This window comes from Doryrhamphus excisus, linkage group LG11, assembly GCF_037039965.1.
Source record: "Doryrhamphus excisus strain RoL-2023G ecotype Guam linkage group LG11, RoL_Dexc_Guam_v1.1, whole genome shotgun sequence".
Lineage (NCBI taxonomy): Eukaryota > Metazoa > Chordata > Actinopteri > Syngnathiformes > Syngnathidae > Doryrhamphus > Doryrhamphus excisus.
The window spans coordinates 12281927-12302897 of NC_136367.1; the positions used below are offsets into that span (position 1 = coordinate 12281927).

Here is a 20971-nt window from a genome sequence, read left to right on the forward strand (position 1 = left end):
ACATACAATTGGCTTCAATATACATCCATCCATTTTCTATACCGCTTATCCTGGTACACCCTGGACTGGTGGCGAGCCAATCACAGGGCACATATAGACAAACAACCATTCACACTCACATTCATACCTATGGACAATTTGGAGTGGCCAATTAACCTAGCATGTTTTTGGAATGTGGGAGGAAACCGGAGTACCCGGAGAAAACCCACGCATGCACGGGGAGAACATACAAACTCCACACAGAGATGGCCGAGGGTGGAATTGAACTCGGGTCTCCTAGCTGTGTGGCCTGCGCGTTAACCACACATCTTCCTAAAAAAATATTCATTAATTCATTCATTCATTAATTTTCTACCGCTTTTTCCTCACGAGGGTCGCGGGGGTGCTGGAGCCTATCCCAGCTGTCTTCGGTTCACAACATGATAGCTCTGCAGTGATATCAGATCAGCGGTTGGTCAAAAATCCAAGTAGGTGACCACGAACAAGTGGCGTCTATTCATGTTGAGGGAACAAACAGTCAACAAACACATTTGCTCTTTACGTTCTCTGCAGTGCAATCAAGAGCACATCTTGGAACTTAACGCCTGGTGTCTTTCAGCATCCCACGCAGATTGGGCTGATGTATGAATGTTTGGCAGGCACATTTCCTTCACTCTACCCCAGGGAAGCTGTGCTTACAGATGTACATTACCACCAGTGTGTGACAAAGAATCATGGATTGGCAGTGAAGCGCCCTGGTTACCTTGAAAGGCACTGTATAAATTTAATCCGTTATTATTATAAGAAATGGAGAAAAGGCGAGTAATTCAGGGGAACAAAGTCAAAATATTATAAGAATAAAGTTACAATGTAAAGAAAAAACTTGTAATATGAAGAGGGGAGTTATTTTAAAAAGCATAATGTTGAAATATTAAAGAATAAATATTTTTTATTTTGAGAAAAAAATTGCAATTTTTGGAAAATTAGGTTGGGAAAAGTTATATTATTTGGAGAATAAAGTATTATGAAACTATTAATTAACTAACAGTTAATTAATTAACTAGTTAATTATAAATTAACTATTAATAAAACCAGAGCGAAATTACAAGTTGAAAAATAAAGTAGTAAAAACATAAAAAATATACTTTGTCACCTGTAACACAAAGCTGAGATGAAGGCTGATTGTTACAATAAACACTTACATCGACCCTTTGTATTGAGTTGTGGACTCCTATAGAGTAGCTACAAACAATAACCCACACAGAAAACTTTTTAGATTTTCCAGAATCTGCACCTATTCCAGCTGGGTTTGTGCTGCCAAAAACAGTCTGTTTTAATTTATTCTACCCACGGCCCGCTTCTGGGCATGCACACTGTGATTGGTCACATGGCCAAAGTGCTTCGTAACTATGAACCATATAAGGAAGTCCACCACTCTGTGACATCACAAAGGAACAGTTTCACCACACCCTTTGACACAGAACGTTTTGAGCCTATCCCAAACTTCTTTAAGGGCTCACTTCCAAGTGCGCAAACCTCATTATCTGAAACTTTGGCATGGTTTAACACGAGAATACAACATTATAACTACATTTATAGGTCAGAAAAATGGGCAAAGCATAATTGGCCCTTTAAAGCCATGTATGGTCTTGGCCACCATGCTGCTGCTCACTTTCAGAATGTTGGCAATCTTATTATCGCCTAGAACAGGGGTGGGCAAACTACGGCCCGGCTAGTGTTTGAATACGGCCTGCCCAATCTTTCCAAAGTATTTCATTTAAACTCAACATACAACCTGGCATCATGGCCTGAGCCAACCTTTTGATGGTTTTATCAATTTCGTTTTTTGACATGGTCTGTTGTTTACAAAGTGCTCCTGAAAAAAGGGACACAAGCACATAATAATAATAATAATAATTATTATTATTATTAGATTATTATAATTATTATTAGAACTATTATGATTATTATAATTATTATATTAATGCTAATTATTATATTAATTATATTATTATTGTTATATTTGTATATTTTACATAATAATAATAATATAATTTTAATTATTTTAATTTTATTGTAATTATTATAATATTTTATTATTTTTTAAATATTTAAATATAAATATAAAATAATAAATAATAATAGCAGATTGCATGACAATTTTACAGATACAATAATACCAGGTGGACTGTTACATGTAAAATATATAGTCTGCCCCCCCGTAAATTTTGTCATATCAATGCGGCCCGCGAGTCAAAAAGTTTGCCCACCCCTGGCCTAGAACATTCATTTTCTACCGCTTATCCTCACAAGGGTCGCGAGGGTCCCAGCTGTCTTCGGGCGAGAGGCGGGGTACACCCTGGACTGGTCGCCAGCCAATCACAGGGCACATATAGACAAACAACCATTCACACTCACATTCATACCAATGGACAATTACGTAGCATGAAAACGCAGCAATTAACGATTAACCCACACAGAGACGCCCGAGGGTGGAATTGAACCCTGGTCTCCTCGCTGTGAGGTCTGCGCGCTAACCACTAGACCGCCATGCCTTTGTATGCAGCTTAATACAGGGGTTCAATCAATGTAAACATAATGATTGGTGATCAGATTGGTGATCACTGAAATTAGATGTAGCTAGATCAGGACTGGGACTAGACAGTGTAAATCCGCCCTTATTTTGTGCAAATTGTTATTTAATTATGAAACTATTAATTAACTAGTTAATTATAAATGAACTATTTATAAAATCATAATTTTACCATAAAGAAATTACAAGTTGAAAAATAACATAATCATTAAAGAAAACAATAGAAGAAAAGAAAATCAGGAGAACAGGTAGATAGTAAAAAAAATATGCTTTGTCACCTGTAACACAAAGCTGATAGGAAGGCTGATTGTTAAAATAAACACTTACATCGTAGGTCAGTGAAATTAGATGGAACTAGATCAGGACTGGGACTAGACAGTGTAAATCCGGCCTTATTTTGTGCAACTTGTTGCATCAAAAGCACTCGTAGTGTAGTCTACAGCAATGCTGTACTACAGTACTGCATTGATTTCACTCTGGGTTCTCTCCCATCATCTCCACGCTGGGTTCATTTGCATCCACGATACACTTAAAAGAAGTACAACACGAACACTTACTTTGGATGGAAGTCCACTTCAGTAAGTCAACCAGAATCCAGAATCGAATGTAGTAGCGAGTTGTTAAAGCGTCATAAATCCGGTTCGGGTTCTTCTTTGCGCTTTCTGCTCTTTGCTAGCTGTCACGGTGCGCGTGTACACAGAGTGCATCATTTCCGTGTGGCGCGTGCACACGTTTCTGTCTTCTTTTTTTTTAACCCTTAACCCTTTCATGTCCCCATTATGATAACATACTTCAGGACTTTTGTATTACACTTTGGGCATAAAAAAAATAGAACATTCATTTTTCAAGTAGTTAGTGACATGTCCTTTAGGGTGGACCATCAAATCAATAAAACCAAAAACATATATTGTATAAAATGTAATATATAAAATAATAAAATATATTATAAATAAGTAATAGGCGGCAAGGCGGTCGAGTGGTTAGCGCACAGACCTCACAGCTAGGAAACTAGGGTTTAATTCCACCCTCGGCCATCTCTGTGAGGCGGGGTACACCCTGGAGTGGTGGCCAGCCAATCACAGGGTACATATAGACAAACAACCATTCACACTCACATTCATACCTATGGACAATTTGGAGTGGCCAATTAACCTAGCATGTTTTTGGAATGTGGGAGGAAACCGGAGTACCCGGAGAAAACCCACGCATGCACAGGGAGAACATGCAAACTCCACACAGAGATGGCCGAGGGTGGAATTGAACCCTGGTCTCCTAGCTGTGAGGTCTGCGCGCTAACCAGTCAACCGCCGTGCCGCCCGCTAGGTTAATTGGCCACTCCAAATTGTCCATAGGTATGAATGTGAGTGTGAATGGTTGTTTGTCTATATGTGCCCTGTGATTGGCTGGCCACCAGTCCAGGGTGTACCCCGCCTCTCGCCCAAAGACAGCTGGGATAGGCTCCAGCAGCCCCCGCGACCCCCGTGAGGAAAAGCGGTAGAAAATGAATGAATGAATGAATATAATTAATGACATATTTATATATAAAATATATATATAAATGTTTTTGTTTGATCTTTAACATTGTGTTCACATTTTTAACGTTCTAAAACTGCTAATTGTATTGCAAAAAATATTTAACCAAAGAAAAATGAATGAGCTAATTAACTCCAACCACAACAATGTGGCCAATTTGTAATCAATACACAATTTGCAGTGAATATAGATTTGATTTGAGCACTACTTAATCCATCAGATCTTCTGGAAGTATACGCAGGAAGAAATCTATTGGGTCTGTTCCCTCAAGATTCACTTTCCACTCTCCTAAAAAAAAAGGAGCCAGGTCCAGATCAAACTCTTTGTCTTGCTTTTCCAGACATGTCTGCTTTTTTTGTGTTCTTGAGCTTTGTCAGGTGGGACATCCTCAGCTCCTTCCGAGTTTCTTCTGCATCCTCATCTTCTTCAGCATCCCCATCTTTCCCAGCATCCTCAGCTTCACTGTCACTACTTCTGCCATTTTTTCTGATAACCATTCATTATCACTGCCACTGGTATCATCTGGCCTTCTGCACACTATACAAATAAAATTCAACAAAACAACAAAAACAAAAAAACATCAAAAATGAGAAAATATGATCAGAGACAACACAGCTGAACACAAAATGCAGTTTATAAATGAAACTCCAAACCTTCAGGTCAGGACTTTGACTAGGTCACTCCAAAGTCTTCATTTTCTTTTTCTTCAGCCATTCAGAGGTGGACCTGCTGATGTGATTTGTCCTCCTGCAGAACCCAAGTTGGTTGGGACTTTCTCCTTTGATATTTTTTGATAAACAACCAAATTAATGGTTCCATTTATCACAGCAAGTCTTCCAAGTCTTGAAGCAGCTTAACATCTCCAGACCATCACACTACCACCACCATATTTTACTGTTGGTATGATTTTTCATTTTCTAAAATGTGGTGTTACTTTTACGCCAGATGTAATGGGATACTATTTTCTCAAAGGTCTTGGGGATCATCAAGTCAGGGGATTGGGAAGACCTGTGTTCGATTCTCCGCTTGGACATCTCTGTGTGGAGTTTGCATGTTCTCCCCATGCATGGGTTTTCTCCGGGTACTCTGGGTATTCCGATTGGCTGGCGACCAGACCGGGGTGTATGCTGCCTCTCGCCCAGAAGACAGCTGGGATAGGCTCCAGCAACCCCTGCGACCCTCGTGAGGACAAGCGGTAGAAAACGAATGAATGAATGACTGATTAAATGGGGGCTGCATAGCGATCTAGTGGTTAGCGAGCAGACCTCACAGCCAGGAGACCCGAGTTCAATCCCACCCTCGGCCATCTCTGTGTGGAGTTTGCGCTTTCTCCCCGTGCATGCGTGGGTTTTCTCCGGGGATTATGGTTTCATAGAAAATGGAAGGTAATTCTTTTTTTGTTCACTCGTGATTTTTGTATTGGATTTTTGCTTTTCAAAGTACATTTTCTGCATATCTGGTACAGTGACTTGTTTTTCTTAAGCAAATACTGTATATTCATGAGTGGTGCTAAAATAATGTAAATAACTTCAGAATCAAGTGAGAATTTCTAGCCATGGTGACCATTCCTATAGCGTTTTGCTCACTTTGCTGAGTAAAACAGAATATGGAATAATTTGTGTCAATAATCTTCCCGGCCTACCACCAAGCTGGAGAAGCAGCCTGCAGCTGATGCACCCGATGGTTTCACCCTTTCTGCTGGGCTACCTTCTACTACCAGGCCATGCACATTGCATGTGCTTCACGGAGTGACTCGGATTCCACCCCAACCATGCTGGATCTTTTATGTCTCCTGCTGATATGCACCCTTACCAACAAGTCAGCAGCCCAAGAAACAAACCAACAAAAAGCATGTGGAGATAAGAATCCCGACTGATACACCGAAAAAGCCATCAATTGAAAGTGCCCATGAAGAGACGGAAAATACACACAAAGCCAAAAACAGATTGCATATTGCCATCCCGTTTGATGACACTTCTGAGCATGAAATAGAGAACTAAATGTCTCAACTCTGGTAGTTGGCGACTTTGTGATCGCAACGTTTGCATCCAAATGCAGGAGCCAGTATTACATTGGCTTGTGGGCATTGACCTGAGCCCAAGATTTCTCGGAAGAATCTGATGGACCACTGGCAGTAAGAAACACAACTTGGCACTTAAGGAAAAGAATGATGGATCTTTCTCTTGGAGTGATGTGCTGAAAAGACTAGCTCTACCTCAGAAGGCTGGAGGAACTGCAAAAAGGAAAGCAATTGGAATATTTAATTATTCTTATGATTAAATGGGGGCTGCACGGCGGTCTAGTGGTCTAGCAGACCTCACAGTGTGGAGACCCGAGTTCAATCCCACACTCAGCCATCTCTGTGTGGAGTTTGCATGTTCTCCCAGTGCATGCGTGGGTTTTCTCCAGGTACTCCGGTTTCCTCCCACATTCCAAAAACATGCTAGGTTAATTGGCCACTCCAAATTGTCCATACGTAGGTATGAATGTGAGTGTGAATGGTTGTTTGTCTATATGTGCCCTGTGATTGGTTGGCCACCAGTCCAGGGTGTACCCCGCCTCTCGCCTGAAGACAGCTGGGATAGACTCCAGCAACCTCCACGACCCTTGTGAGGACAAGCAGTAGAAAATGAATGAATGACTGATTAAAATAGTGGTTAGCGAGCAGACCTCACAGCTAGGAGACCCGAGTTCGATTCCACTATCTGTCATCTCTGTGTGGAGTTTGCATGTTCTCCCCGTGCATGCGTGGGTTTTCTCCGGGTACTCCGGTTTCCTCCCACATTCCAAAAACATGCTTAGGTTAGGTTTGGTGACTCCAAATTGTCCATAGGTATGAATGTGAGTGTGAATGGTTGTTTGTCTATATGTGCCCTGTGATTGGCTGGCCACCAGTCCAGGGTGTACCCCTGTAAAATGTTTTATGAAGTAAGTATTTTCATTCAGTTTAACTTTTTTTTGGCATCATAAAACCTTTGAGATCCAACAGTGCAAAATGTAAATTCTTGCTATTTTTCAACCGGTCTTAATATTTGCATCGGGAGTGCAATGGATTGGACTAACTGGCTTGGTGTTAGCATTTTTAATGTAGCAAATGTATGTACATTGTGATGTACTCAGCCCTCACTGGAAAAAGTGTGGCCAACCCTGGTCTAAAAGATGTGTAATGTAAACTAAAGACGTTTGTAGGATGGAAAAATGATTTCCAAGCTAAACACATTGCCAAGTTAGCTATGACCACACAGTTTGCTTATTAATGCCCGTCATTGATCAAACAGAAGTCCTACAATGAAGGTTTTATCCATCCATTCCCAGAGACATGACCCTGGAGGACATGCTGAATTAATGCTGATTAATTTCTTGCCTTTTAGTGGAAATTATGTTTTTCTCAAGTGTGCATTTTAACTACACAGTTGAGTGTTTTCTCCCATTAGTGTTGTGGGAATGGCCACAAAACAGCCAGCCATGCACATTTATTAACACATTTTCTTGTTTGTAGATAAGGCTGGCTGTGAAATGTGTCATTTTTTGTATTTGCAGTATGTTAGTGAACAAATAGAAAGGATAAAATGTATGTTCTTCACATCACTGACTGCATCACCACCGAGCTTTGCCCCCCACATGTGCGCATGTCATCATATCCAAACTTGGAGCTGGAGTTGAAAGGCTTTCAAACATCTGCTCCCAACATAAGACTTGACAGAAATACACAAGAGAAGGGCGTACATACAGTACATACATATCTTGTTACACTGCTGGAAGTGCAAAAGTGTTGCAGAATCCCTGGGATGATGCACACACGTCGTAAACAAATGCTGCAGAACTCAAACTGAACCAGATGGACAAAAAAAAAAAATCACTCTCTTTGCCTCAGGTTAATGCAATCCGTGTGATCTCACTCATTTATGATGAACAAAGATCCGTTTATTCCTTGCTTTAGGTCATAGTGAGTATCTCTCAGTATTGCCTGTGCAACAAGTGTAACCACACTTATTTTCCTGGTGTGTATATATTGTATTAATTCATTTGATCTTGCAGGGGCATGTTGGCCCCTGTCTGCCACCATAATTCATGAATCAAATTCATATATTTTTTTTATTATATTTTTCACTCATCAGACACCATGGGCTCCATTACACCCCATTCAAACATCATATTGACTCTCATTCATGTGTTTGAATACATTTTAAATTGAAATTTTAATTCATTTTAATTTCAAATTTCCCCACTGAGGGACGAATAAAGGCTTATCTTATCTTATTTTATCTTATTTTATCTAATCTAATCTAACTACGCAACAATAGACTGAGATATTGAACAACACTGCCCTCTCTTGGTGGACTGCTGCAATGTCTCATTTCGAGGTATTCATTTCAATATCGATTAGTCACAATGGCAACAAACTGCTGTATTTGGAACTAAATTGGTCAAACGTATAAACTTTATTATTGTGTGTGTCTCGAGTGTTGGAGTTAAATGGGAGGGATTATTTTCTGTAACCTATGTCTCACATAAGTCTACCAAAATGTGACATAAATAAAATGGATGGTGTGATTTAGGGATGATGTAGCTAGTGGAGACGTTTCAATAAAAAAACATCCGATTATCCGACCACAAGTGAGTATGGTTGTAGTTGTAACACACACCGGCGACCACTGTTGTCCATCAAGTGATATCGCACCGTGAGGTCCCGCTCGCCCGCACCGGCGTCATCGTACAAAACCAGCGCACCCACCCCATAATGCGCCATAGCCTCTCCGTTAGCTTGTCGGCTAGAAGAAAGCTACCTCTCTGCTCACGGGGCGAACGCCTGTGCTCGCAAAGGACGACCTAAGTAACAATTTGACAGATTTTACCGAAAGCAAGGCATTTTGCTCGTAACGGTCGTGGTGAGTATTTTGTTCCCAGATATTTTTCATTTTTCCTTCCTTTTTCCTTTCTTTTTGGATTTTTTTTCAGCGATGCTTTTTCTATTTTGCGAGTGGGCTGAATGCGAGCGGCAAGCTAGCTGGCTAGCTAGACGCTCGCCCCCACCCCCTGAAAAAAGGCTGTTTGTGGTTTTAACAAAAACACGACACTTTGGATGCACCCTAGCCGCAGTTTCTTCCAGTTTTGCAAGTTTGCATAGGTTGATTTTTGAGGCGATTGTTCAGAAGACCTACCTTTGACTGGACTGATGTGTTTTTGGCACGCTTTTCAGACGACCCAACCGCTAAGTTAGTTAGCCATTAGCTCGCCTGCTGTAATAGTTTGAGCTTCGTCCTGACCCACTTAACATCACAGATTACCGACTACACAATGCAGACTTTTGCTGGTTTTGCTATTTTTGGAGGATACGGGAAGCTGATTTGTTTGCTTTGCATTTTTAGCTCCGGCTAACATTAGCCACGCTAGCCGCCTGTTAGCCTACTAGCCGAGCCTAGGCTAGTAGGGCCTTTGATTCACTCTGATGCCTGGTGGTGGCGCTGTGCCTGTCCAGTCGGGCGTGTTGTGAGTGGTTTCGGTCCTTTTTCTTACCAGGTTTTGCTTTTCTGGCTCAGACTGAACAGTCGGTTATTTTTGGGGAGTTTCCTTGCAGTGTTTTTCCTGCCATGATGATGACGAGGGATTTTTTTTCAGATTTTGTATGGACTGCCTGCAAGTGGCTTCAGTTTTGTTGCAGAACACTTTACACATTTAATGATTAAAAGTCTGTTAAACTGAAAGAGTATTATGGTGGTTTATATTGAAAATACATAAGTCACCCCCTCCTTTACTTTCACTGGCCAAATAAACACCACATCAGCTTTTAGTGACCAACTTCAGTGTGAAATCCTGAATGCAAACCTATTTGTGTACTAAATGTAGTGCTTTAATTTAGAGGCTCTTCACATACATACCCTATCAAACATGTCTTGCATAGGTCCTTTCATGCAGTAAGGGTCATCCACTCTAATACATTATATTGTTTAAAGATGGATTAATCAATTAATCAACTTTGACATAAGCAACTCATTGTTGCCTAACTTATGGCTTCCCCTTTGTCATTTGGTAATGGCACACTAATTAATACATGTCTGTTTTCATTCCGTGTACTTTTTCTAAAAGCCAGTGACGCACATGAAGACAGTTAATTGACAGAGCCTATATTCTTGAAATACTAGTCAAGCCACATGGGCCCATTTCCTTGTTGTGACGCTCATGTGATTTAATAGGATTGCAACTCCAACTTGGGGGTTTTATGTCAGCAAATGACTACAACAAAGGGCCCTTTTACATGAAGCTGTTTTTAACTCATCATGCCGCTGTTGCTTTATCAATTTGTCTATGAGTCACCCGCCTTTTTTGGAGGAATAACAACAAATGCTCTTGAAAATGACTAACAATTCTGTCCAAATGCTAAACACATTTGTTAGTAAAGCCGAATGGTATGTGCTGTTAAATACTTTTGAGTACTTTGCAACTTTAAAAGTGTCACAAGACTTGCACACAGTGGAACCTTCACAGTCTAACTCAATGTACAAGGCTTAAAAATACATTTTACCATTGGAAATAATGGAAATGGACTCAACCATTTCCACGGTCATTTGTTGTAAAACCGTTAACAGTACAGGCGGAGGTTTTTCGGCACATTTTACAATTTGTACAAATAATTTAACCACCATATGGGGCAAGTAAATACATACTTTTAATAGTATATAACATCGCTTCTTGTTGTTTGCTGCTTCTTAAAAAAGATTCTTGTACACACAGTTTTTGACCAGTATTGTGTGTATAAAAAAAAATAGCCGTTGTGTATCATTACATGAAATCGAGTACCCAAACAAAGTGCTGGCTCACTGTCAATAACCTAACATGGGGACGAAGTGCGATTTAAAATTTGATAATGAAGGTGAAGAAAACTGTGGAATTCAAACTCTCCAGGATGTATGGGAAGTCCACGTTAGGTTATATGCGTTCCTCATTTATAATTGTATTTCTGCTGTGTAAACTGTATAATTAGCTATCAAATGTACTTATTATTTTGTGTGATTGGAACTGATTGATTGCATTACTTTTTAATGAATGATTTCCAATGAAAAATTGCCTAGGTTTTTGTACATTTAGGATTTTGTCAAAAATTTTGGAACAAACAAGGAAAACCAATGTAGAAGATGCGTTAAAGAGCTGGAACGATACTGTCACCTTTTTGGTGTTTTTATAGGTATTGCGCAAATAAAGGAAGTCTTATAATTTGGGTTGGGCGATATAGACCGTAGCATATATCATATGTTTGGGATGTATCACGATATGACGATATATAAAATTTAAATTCAGCGGAGTCATGAATAAAAAGCCACAAACCTTAAGCCCTATAATGAAATGCACTTTGCAAAATGTGAAGCACATTTATTTATTGGTAACAAACAGGCTTGTAATGAGATGTCAGGCCAAGCTTGTTATTAAGGAAGATGCCGTCACCCATGTCATTCCAATGGCATATGTAGATATTATTGTTTACACAGTAAAAGTGCTTTTGAGTACAAGAATAAACATGTGAATAAACATGTTTTTTTCACTCAGAACCTGCATGCTGTCATCGGACATTATAAAACGCTTCTTACAGTAAAGCGGTGAAGCTAAAGTAATGCAGCCTGATTCGCGCATGCTACCCTACACGCATGCTAATCTAAGCTAACCCCACTAGCTTTCATTCATGCTTCAAGCATCCGCCAACCTTTGGCGGTGTTTATCGCCATTTCAGTCAGTATAGTTTGTGAGGAGGCGGTTTAGTGTTTTTTAGTACTTTATACCACAATTGAGCGGTGCACAGAGTAAATACCCCATAGGAACGTTCCTTCTCCTCACAATGACGGCATTTCTTATCTCATCTTGTCTCATTAAAGTCCGTTGCGGCGCATAGTCATCAACTCATGGAATTATCATTTAAACTGGTATAAGGAAGACTCTATACTAGTGTACTCGTACATACAAATTATCGCTCAACCCTACTTAATGAATTGTACTATTAATATTGTACTGAACCTTTTCCATGCAGTCGTAAGTCTCTGATATTTGTCAGGTGTTTCTAAAAAATTATCTCAAATCAAGGAGGGGAAAAAAAACTCTTGATCTCACATGATAATGGTTTGACGTTCAAATCATGCCACTTTTTTTGAGGTTCCACTATTCATCACCTGTTAAACTCGCACCTAAGCTGGCAAAGGATACTCAAAATGTGTTTTTGGATAAGTGATGGGGAACTAACATTTGGTGGTAGCGTTTCTTTACACAGACATCGCTAACTAGTGGCCTGGCATTCCCGTTGGCGTTTCACCAGTTTAAAGCATGTGAATGTAGCCAAAGACAAACGTTATGACGTGCAGCCATGTTTAACTGACCCACAATCACCAGACTCTTGATTTTCTTCCCCTAAAATGTGCCTCTGTATCCAGTGTTCAGTAAATGTTAGCCCCTGCTAGATGGCTACCGTATATATGTAGACACCTAGAAAACGTGATGGTATAGCCGTTTTACTCGGAACCACGATCCGCCCCCTTCCCCCTTAACCAAGACAGCTGGTTCTTGGACAATGTGTTTTCATGTTACTAGCCACTGACTCCCCCACTCCTCCCACTGCCCTCCTGTACATACTCCATACAGGTAAGAAGACTTGCTTCGACGTAACTCTGCTTAGCTTGACTGAGGTGTTGTTTTCTGTCACCTCAGTAAAAATCGCGAGGGGCGAAGGTGAAGGTCGAGACACCAGCCCAAACTGAGCCCAGCCCCCCAGTGTCAGACAGACGACTGCCCAGCACACAGACGCTATGGAGTGAGTCATGACTGTTCCAAACGACCCTTTTTTTCTCCTCCTCCTCCTTTCCACTCCGAGAGGGGGCGGTGGGGGGGGGTCCACTCACTGTTGATGTATGCTATGTGGGGCCTCAAAATCTGGGAAGCCAACAAAGGCCTCACCTTTTTCTTGTGTGGCGACAGGGCGGGACAACACCAATACATAACTGAGTAATTGTACTCGTCCGTCTTGTTTTAATCTCGGGTTAGGATGCCGAGCATAGGTGTGTCCTTGATTAGAATCGATTAATCACCTTTATTAGATTATATATCAGCAATGCGATATCATCTCGCTATCTCATCACATTTTTTAAAATGGGATGAGCGTCCCTCCCCTAACAATTTCTTCAAATTCTACTTATCTCCTGATTAAAATATTTTCACATATAGTGGCTGGAGGGTGTTAACACATCTGCAGAGACTAACAGGCATCTAAAAGTGTTACTGTGTTTATTGGAGATGAGGCTTTACTTACCGATACTGCATAAATATTACCCGTGACACACAGTGTTATTATTTGAGGTGTGGTGGTGTTTCCCCAAAGCACAGGTGGTGGTTTTCTTCATTAGCCTACGTGCAAAATGTTTATTTTGTTTGGCAGTAGCCTGAATGTGCAATATCACATGACCTCACAGTATGTTAAGGTTCTTTAAATCCCTTTAACCAAAGAACGGTCTGTATACTTGTCACGTTATAATTGTTTGAGAATATTTGCATTTTGTTTTGGGTTTTCTTGTGTCCATCGTTATGATGCCATAGTTACCTGTTACCTGAATCTCTCTTCTTGCAGGTGCTAAAATGTGATTCTGTGGAGCAATGAGCAGGGTCTTCTAACTGTGATTCATTCTTTTGAATCGCAAGACATGTCTGTTTTAGAAGCGATGACTCGAGGGGAGCCTGCTAGTCATTTCCTAATCTGAATTGTTTTGGTTTTAAATACTACTTTGGTAGCCTTTCCTGCAGCAAACCAGTTACAGTGGAACCCACTTACGTGACAGCCACAAATAGATTTGGCGTTATCGATTTGATCTGGCTCATAAACACAATAAAACACACCTAGTCTGTCTGAGAATAAGTGGTAGCAACCTTAACGATTGTACCGCTATATTTATTTATTTTTATTATTTATTTATGTCAGACCCTGCTAGATTAAAAAAAAAAAGCAGCTCATCTAGTGAAGACACTTTTGGGATCGGACATGAAATCAACTTTTGACAAACAGCAAGTTTTGGTTTTCATGTTTTTTTCACTCCCTTTTTTTGCAAATTTCATTGCCAAATTACGGAAATGAGACCACCCAAACCGCCCATAGGGCTATGTCTTTTATTAACTTCCTCATTATCGCTAAGCAGCATGAAATGATAAAGGCAGCATAACTACTGTCTAGTTACACAGCATTAAACTCCCTGTTCGGTGCAAATGAACCTTCAAAGTAAAAGACGCCAGAAGAAAGACTTGTGCATCTATGAAAGCTTGAAAGCCACTGTAGTCAAGACATGCAAGCGAATTATCAATTTATTGCAGCACCTCCGTTAGATGAGCGTATAAAATATATGGAGACATGATAGATATATATATGTGAGATTGATATAAAAACAAGCGATTGATAGTTTGGTTTACGTCGACATGATTCAGTGAGGCTGAGTGGGTTTCATTGTAGTGCCAACACACCTTCGTAGGTGGAGGTTAGAAGAAAGGCTAAATGCCCCCCCCGAGTCGCCGTCTTTTTTTTCCAGATCTTCGCTGACGTCCCCGCTGATGTCCTCAGGAGTGGACAGGAAGAGGCGCCAAGGCGGTGGGAGGGGCAGTGCGCCGTGTTTCTCCGTGGCTAAATGTGTGTCTGTTGTGTTGTTTCTCTCGTCCCGCTAGTCGTTCGCCCAGCTCCTCCAGCCTCATGGCCAGCAGCAACGTCACCAACAAGACGGACCCGCGTTCACTCAACTCGCGGGTCTTCATTGGCAACCTCAACACCTTGCTGGTCACCAAAGCCGACGTGGAGGCCATCTTCTCTAAGTACGGCAAAATCGTTGGCTGCTCCGTCCACAAGGGCTACGCCTTTGTGCAGTACGCCAACGAGAGGAATGCCCGTGCCGCTGTTGGTGGGGAGGATGGACGGATGATTGTGGGTCAAGTGCTTGGTAAGACATTGTCATCATGCGTGTCACATGGTTCAAATGTTCAGTTTGTCATCCAGTTGGTCAAATGTGGGATTTTGGATTTATTTAAGTTGTGAAGGAAGCTCATGATATGTTTTTGCCTCAGACATCAACCTTGCCGGCGAACCCAAACCGCATCGGTCCAAAACCACCAAGCGTTCAGCTGGAGACATGTACAGGTTGGTCAACATGCTCCCATTAGACATTGTTGTTTTACTTTGAACTTTTGAGACATGTCATTTTTCTTCTCTCACAGCAGTTCCTCCTTTGACCTGGACTATGACTTTCAGAGAGATTACTATGACAGGTGAGTAGCCCAGTGAGACACAGCCTTTGTTGTGGCAACGAACAGCTCTCACTGGAGATGGCATGCGCTCTTGTGATGGGGTCCACTGCAGAATGTACTCGTACCCGTCCCGTGTCCCCGCCCCACCTCCGCCCCTGTCCCGGGCCGTCATCCCGTCCAAACGCCCCCGGGTCAGCCTCAGTGGCGGTGGGAGCAGCCGCCGCACCAAGAGCAGCTTCTCCTCGTCCTCCAAGAGCAGCCAGAGGGCCTACTCGTCCAGAAGTAGTGAGTCGTCTGCCTGCCAGCCTGGTCTTCAATGTGGTAGATTATCACGCTGTTGATGGACTGTCATGCCGCTTGCTTGTGGAGAGATGCTCAACCCAGCCATTTGCCTCTTTTCCTGCAGTCAAGGTGGACGAGCTGCAGACCATCAAGCGCGAGTTGACTCAAATTAAAAGCAAAGTGGACGACCTCTTGGAGAGCCTGGAGCGCATGGAGAAGGACCATAGCAAGAAGTCTGGTACGAGTGTAAATAATGAGGGACATTCACTTCCTGTTTACACTTAGACTTAGACTTTATTGATCCGCAAGGGAATTTGCTTGGTTACAGTAGCTCAAATACAGAAGATAAAAAGACAGTCTTAAATAAAATGCAATATGAAGAAGAAAAAACTGAAAAATAAATGGAATAAAAACAATATTTGCATATTTACAGTAGTAAATATCTGTAGGATAGTCTATAGAAATATGGTAAATCCAAGTAAATGTACACTTTATACAAGGGAAGGCAGAGAGTACAACGCAATAATGTGGTGGATTATCATTTACAAACAGGTGAGGTATTGTAGAGCTGGTTGAAACGTGGACTGAAGTTGTTTACTGTGTGAACGGAGCTGCAGGAGTCTGTTAGAGAATAAGAAGGAGAGAAGAACTGTAAAGCTTTGTGTGCTGGTTATTGTGTGTAGCTGCTCTGTAGGAGTCCACCATTCAGTACAAAGGGCTGAAAAGTGAGCATAAAAGGTCCCATTTCGTCTGGGGACTCTTCCATGTAGGCTATTTTTGCTCAGTGCCTTTGCGATGGTGATGCCTGCAGTTCTTCAGATGTTGTTGTAGGGTCTTTTGTGACCTCTTGGATGAGTTTCTGCTGTGCTCTTTGGGGGTTTTGGTTGACCGAACACTCCTGGGAATGTTCACCACTGTTCCATGTTTTTGCCATTTGTGGATATTGGCTTTTTTTGACGTAGCTGTCTTGTTTGCCATTTTGTTAGCAAGCTATGGATGCCAACAAGGTTGTTGGGATAAAAATACATTAAGAACACAGTTGGACTCGTATAGTGTATTAATAACACAGTAAGACATGCGCCGTATTGTATTGTATTCCACCCCCACTGCAATAATGCGTTTTAGCAAGTTTGCCTTTTCTTTTTTAATCTTGTTTATAATAAGATCAAAGCAGGACTTGTAAAGTAGACAAATGCAACTTATATCAACAATATTTTTTGTAATTTACCAACAAATGTCCTTTTTGTGTTTACCACTTTGACAATCCTTAATACTTAGTAAAACACCTTTGGCAATAATAAAGTTTTTTTAGACGTGACACATAGCTTAACACAAGTTTCTTGCATCGATCTGCAGGAATCTTGGCCCATTCCTCATGGCTAAAGGCCTCCACTTTACTGGCATTTTGGGGCTTTCATGCTTCCAAGTCCCACCCCAGATTCTCTATCAAATTTAAGTCAGACGATTGCAGTGGCCACTCCAGAATCTCCCAGCCCTTCGTTTGCAACCAAGCTTTGGTAGATTTAGAGGTATGCTTGGGATTGTTGTCCTCTTGGAAGGTCCAACGTCTCCCAGGCTTCAGTTTTGTCCCTGACTGCATGACAGTTACACACAACTGAACTGAATTCATGGTACCTTACACACGCTGAAGATTTCCTGTGCCTGAAGAAGCAAAACAGTCCCACAGCATGATTGACCCCCCTCCATGCTTCACAGTCGGTATGGTGTTCTCTTCATTAAAAGGCATCGTTCTTCCTCCAAACATGTCGTTGAGCCATAGGCCAAAAAGAGTTCCAATTTTGTCTTGTCACTCCATTGGACAGAATCCCAAAACCCTTGTGGTTTGTCTACGTGTTGTTTGGCATACTGGAGTCAACACTTTTTGTCATTTGGAGTCAGCAGGGGGTTGCTGAGTTCTAGAATCATCTCACAGTGTGCGCCTTATGGTCTGGGCCGAAACCTAGGTACCTCCCTCTGATGAGTCCTGTCCTAGTTCCTCAGCTGTCAAGGAGGATTTTTCTCCACCTTTCGCTTTAGGTACCGGACAGCAGTCACCGACAGCATCCTCTTTCTGCTGCGCCCAGGTCACGTTTCCCCTGTTCCTTCAGCTTTAAATTTGCCAATAATGCTTCAGATTGTGTCTTTTGAAACATTGAATGCCTTTGCTATGTTTTTATATCCATATCCTAGCGTCTGTAAAGAAATTACCTCCTCTCTTGACTTCTTTGACCATTCCTTGGACTTCACCATGTTGACTGTCTAGAAGGAGCTGAGCATCACAGTCGTTTTAAATCTGCTGGATTTTTGCTTGTTAAGGTTCTGTCCACATCTACAGGTTTACAACACCTGACTGAAACCTCTGTTGTTATGGGTGGTCATCTTTCACAACAATTTTGTCAGTGAGCAAACCACTAAAAGGGCATTTGTTATTGTATTAGAAAAAATATTGTCATTTTAGTTATTTTAGAACTCCTTGTAAGATTTTATTATTTTTTCAATTTCCAAAAACCCTTTCCTGCAATGGGGGTTGAATATCAAACGCTACTGTACATTTACTATCCACACCAACTCGATGTTATTGCCCTAAACAGCTGGCAAGATAATAGTCTTAGCAACAGCCATGTTTGGTGGGTGTAGGTAATGGTAATGGTTTTATTTCATTTGAACATGCATCAGATTACAATTGAGTGCATCCCATAATCAGTTCACAGTTCCACATGTCCAAAAGGAGTAGGAAGAAGCAAAGCTTATTAAATCCTACCCCTCCATCTGGTACTTTTACAATCACTAACTGTTACATTTGCTCACTTCCTGCTTTCCGTAATACTTTTTTGTATTTCTGTATGGTATTATTTTTATTTATTTATTTTTGTCATGTACGAGGTGATATGAGCATCCAATGCCATAATGGGTACCATAGTAAGTGTCAATATAGTGATATATATAGCACATCATGGCTGGTTCAAGACTCTTCATCCTTGTATTTAGCAAACATCAACTGCTTGTATTGTTTCTTGAATTGGCTCATCGTTGTGCATTGTTTGAGGTCCTTACTCAATCCATTCCATAGTTTGATTCCACATACTGAAATGCTATGGCTAGCATAACGTAGTCCTAGCATAGAAGTGTTTCAAATGTACTTCTTCCCTGAGATCATATTTCTCCTCTCTTGTAGAGAAGTATTGGATGACATTTTTAACCTTATGCATTATTTTAGCTGTTTGAAGATGAACTATATCAGCAAGTTGAAGTATTTGTGATTTTAGAAATAAGGAGTTAGTATGTGTTTGCAGTACTGGAAGGAACTGCAGCCCAGTGAATTCCAGCATGTACTCTGACATTGTGAAGCAGGGCATGATCGTCGGTCCAAACTTGTTTGCGCCCAACAGAGTCCAAGACTTTGAAGCCAGAGCCCGGAGAGGTGACCTCCCCTCCTCACCCGAGCAGCAAGAAGGATGAGGGCATAAAGAGGGATAGGGAAACCCCAGACCTCAACGACTCTGAGGAGGACGATGAGGATGACGATGAAGAGGAGGGAGACCTGCTGGAAGAGGATGAAGAAGAGGTACTGATGGACCAGTATTACCGCCGACTCACAGTTGAATAGTATCCAAATGTTCTTTTTTGGTGTTTTTTTTTAATGAAGGTGAAGAGCCAAGGCAGGGAGGAGGAGGAGGAAGAAGAGGAAGAAGGCGAGCATGTGGACGGAGACGATGATGCAGACAGCATCAATGGTGAAGACGACTCGTAGACCCCTCCCCATCGCCGCTTGTAGTAGGAACTCAAACTTCAGTTTTAACCCTCATAGTGTAGATACAAAGAGAGAAAAAAAAAAAAAAAAACATTGCCGACATGCACAGCAACGTACATGGCACGTACCCACACATAGCGTTATCAAGGTGTTGTTTATTTGTGACTGGCTGCACCGCCGAGACAGGAATAACTTGCTATAGGCTCTTTTAGCATGTCTCGAATGACAGCTGAACAGACTCCGTGTGCGGTTTGATTCTTTTCTTTTTTAGCTAGTAGACGCGCCCACCCCCATAGCTACTCCTGTGCCCTCCCCCACCCACTTCGTTATATATCAGTTGCTTTCAACTTGTGTAGGTCCGTTTTTTTTATACTATTCACTTTCTGTTTTACTGTAAAGGAATAAATTGCAATAAAATGTTAAAAATTAAGTTTGTTGCTTTCAGGTTTTGAGCTTCAAAATATGCCCCACACAACCTAATGATACAGATCTTTACTGTTGGTTACACATAAGTAGCATTGTGAAGTACTCGGCTATCGCTGCATCATGTCAATGTTTGCCTTGTTAGAAAGCCACACGAGGGGCAGAGTATTAGAAACAGATTTAACTCTGCAAATACAGGAGGTCCTCCATAAATGTAGTTTTTATTCCTATGATGCCAGTTGAGTTTTAGTATACTGTAAGTGGCAACTTGCATTGAATTATTCACACTATACACAGAACACATGAACATATCAAATAAAAACACTGGAAGGGGCGTTGCATGGGAGGGAGAGACAGGATTATCTATATTGGTAGGCTTAGTCCAATTTTTTCCTAAATTCCGTTTTTTGTATTCAAATCACATTTGTTCTGTTTTAATTAACCTTTTGGGTTTTTTCATTTTTGATATTACTATGTCAAAAGGATGTACCTTGAAAATGGTAAATTAGAGCAATTATCAGTATGACCAAAGGTTTTACTCAACTTTAGTTTATTTTGAACATAAAAACCACCCAGATTTTAACCTCATCCCAACAAAAACATGTATTATTCCTTATCCACACAAAAGAAACCATAGCCAACCACCCTCACCCAGCCCGAGGCACCCAACGATACATAGTCTAGTGCAAAAATTACATAAGCCATCATAAGCTAATACGGAGAGCAAAAACATCAATGTTATGGTATTGTTTCAGTGAGATTGAAAAATAAGTGTGTGAGAGAAAAAAGAAAAATCTAAAAAAAATACATCAAATAGAATTAGTCAAATTTTAATTAATATAATTTGCATTTTATGACTCAGAATTTGTCAGATCCTTGTCTCTGCAAAACAGGCCCATCAAAATGTCTGATCCACTTGTGATGCTCATCTCTCAAGCAAACCCAGCCATCATCATTTACAACGGGATCTGTAGTGAACTGCTGCCTGCACTGCTGTTGTTATAGATGAATATAAAGTATCTAGATGCCTGTGAATAGTCTTCCGCGGATGCTATTAGCAGAACTCCCCTTCCAGGATGACCAGGCTGCAATGAAGGTCGAGGGGGCAACATATGACAATTATAGACTATAGCCTACTATAATAGTCCAGTTCCAAA

At 41.1% G+C, this 20971-nt stretch overlaps 1 protein-coding gene and 1 long non-coding RNA gene across 6 annotated transcripts in view; both read left to right on the forward strand.

Annotated features, from left to right (window-relative positions):
• Nucleotides 1-20971, forward strand: part of LOC144901290 (uncharacterized) — a 59615-nt gene that overhangs the window by 5055 nt on the left and 33589 nt on the right. The window lies entirely within an intron of this gene.
• LOC131132764 (heterogeneous nuclear ribonucleoprotein C-like) lies at nt 8832-19821 on the forward strand. 5 transcript variants are annotated; one of them, XM_058078687.2, is made up of 9 exons: nt 8832-8994; nt 12794-12896; nt 14786-15054; nt 15179-15251; nt 15329-15379; nt 15471-15679; nt 15765-15878; nt 19030-19205; nt 19287-19821. In XM_058078687.2, exons 2-9 carry the CDS (start codon nt 12892-12894, stop codon nt 19389-19391), a joined length of 1002 nt encoding a protein of 333 aa, XP_057934670.1. In that variant the 5' UTR covers nt 8832-8994; nt 12794-12891; the 3' UTR covers nt 19392-19821. The 5 variants fall into 5 exon arrangements, with proteins under 5 accessions (XP_057934670.1, XP_057934694.1, XP_057934677.1 ...); XM_058078711.2 differs by having other exon boundaries at nt 15471-15643; XM_058078694.2 differs by having other exon boundaries at nt 15332-15379.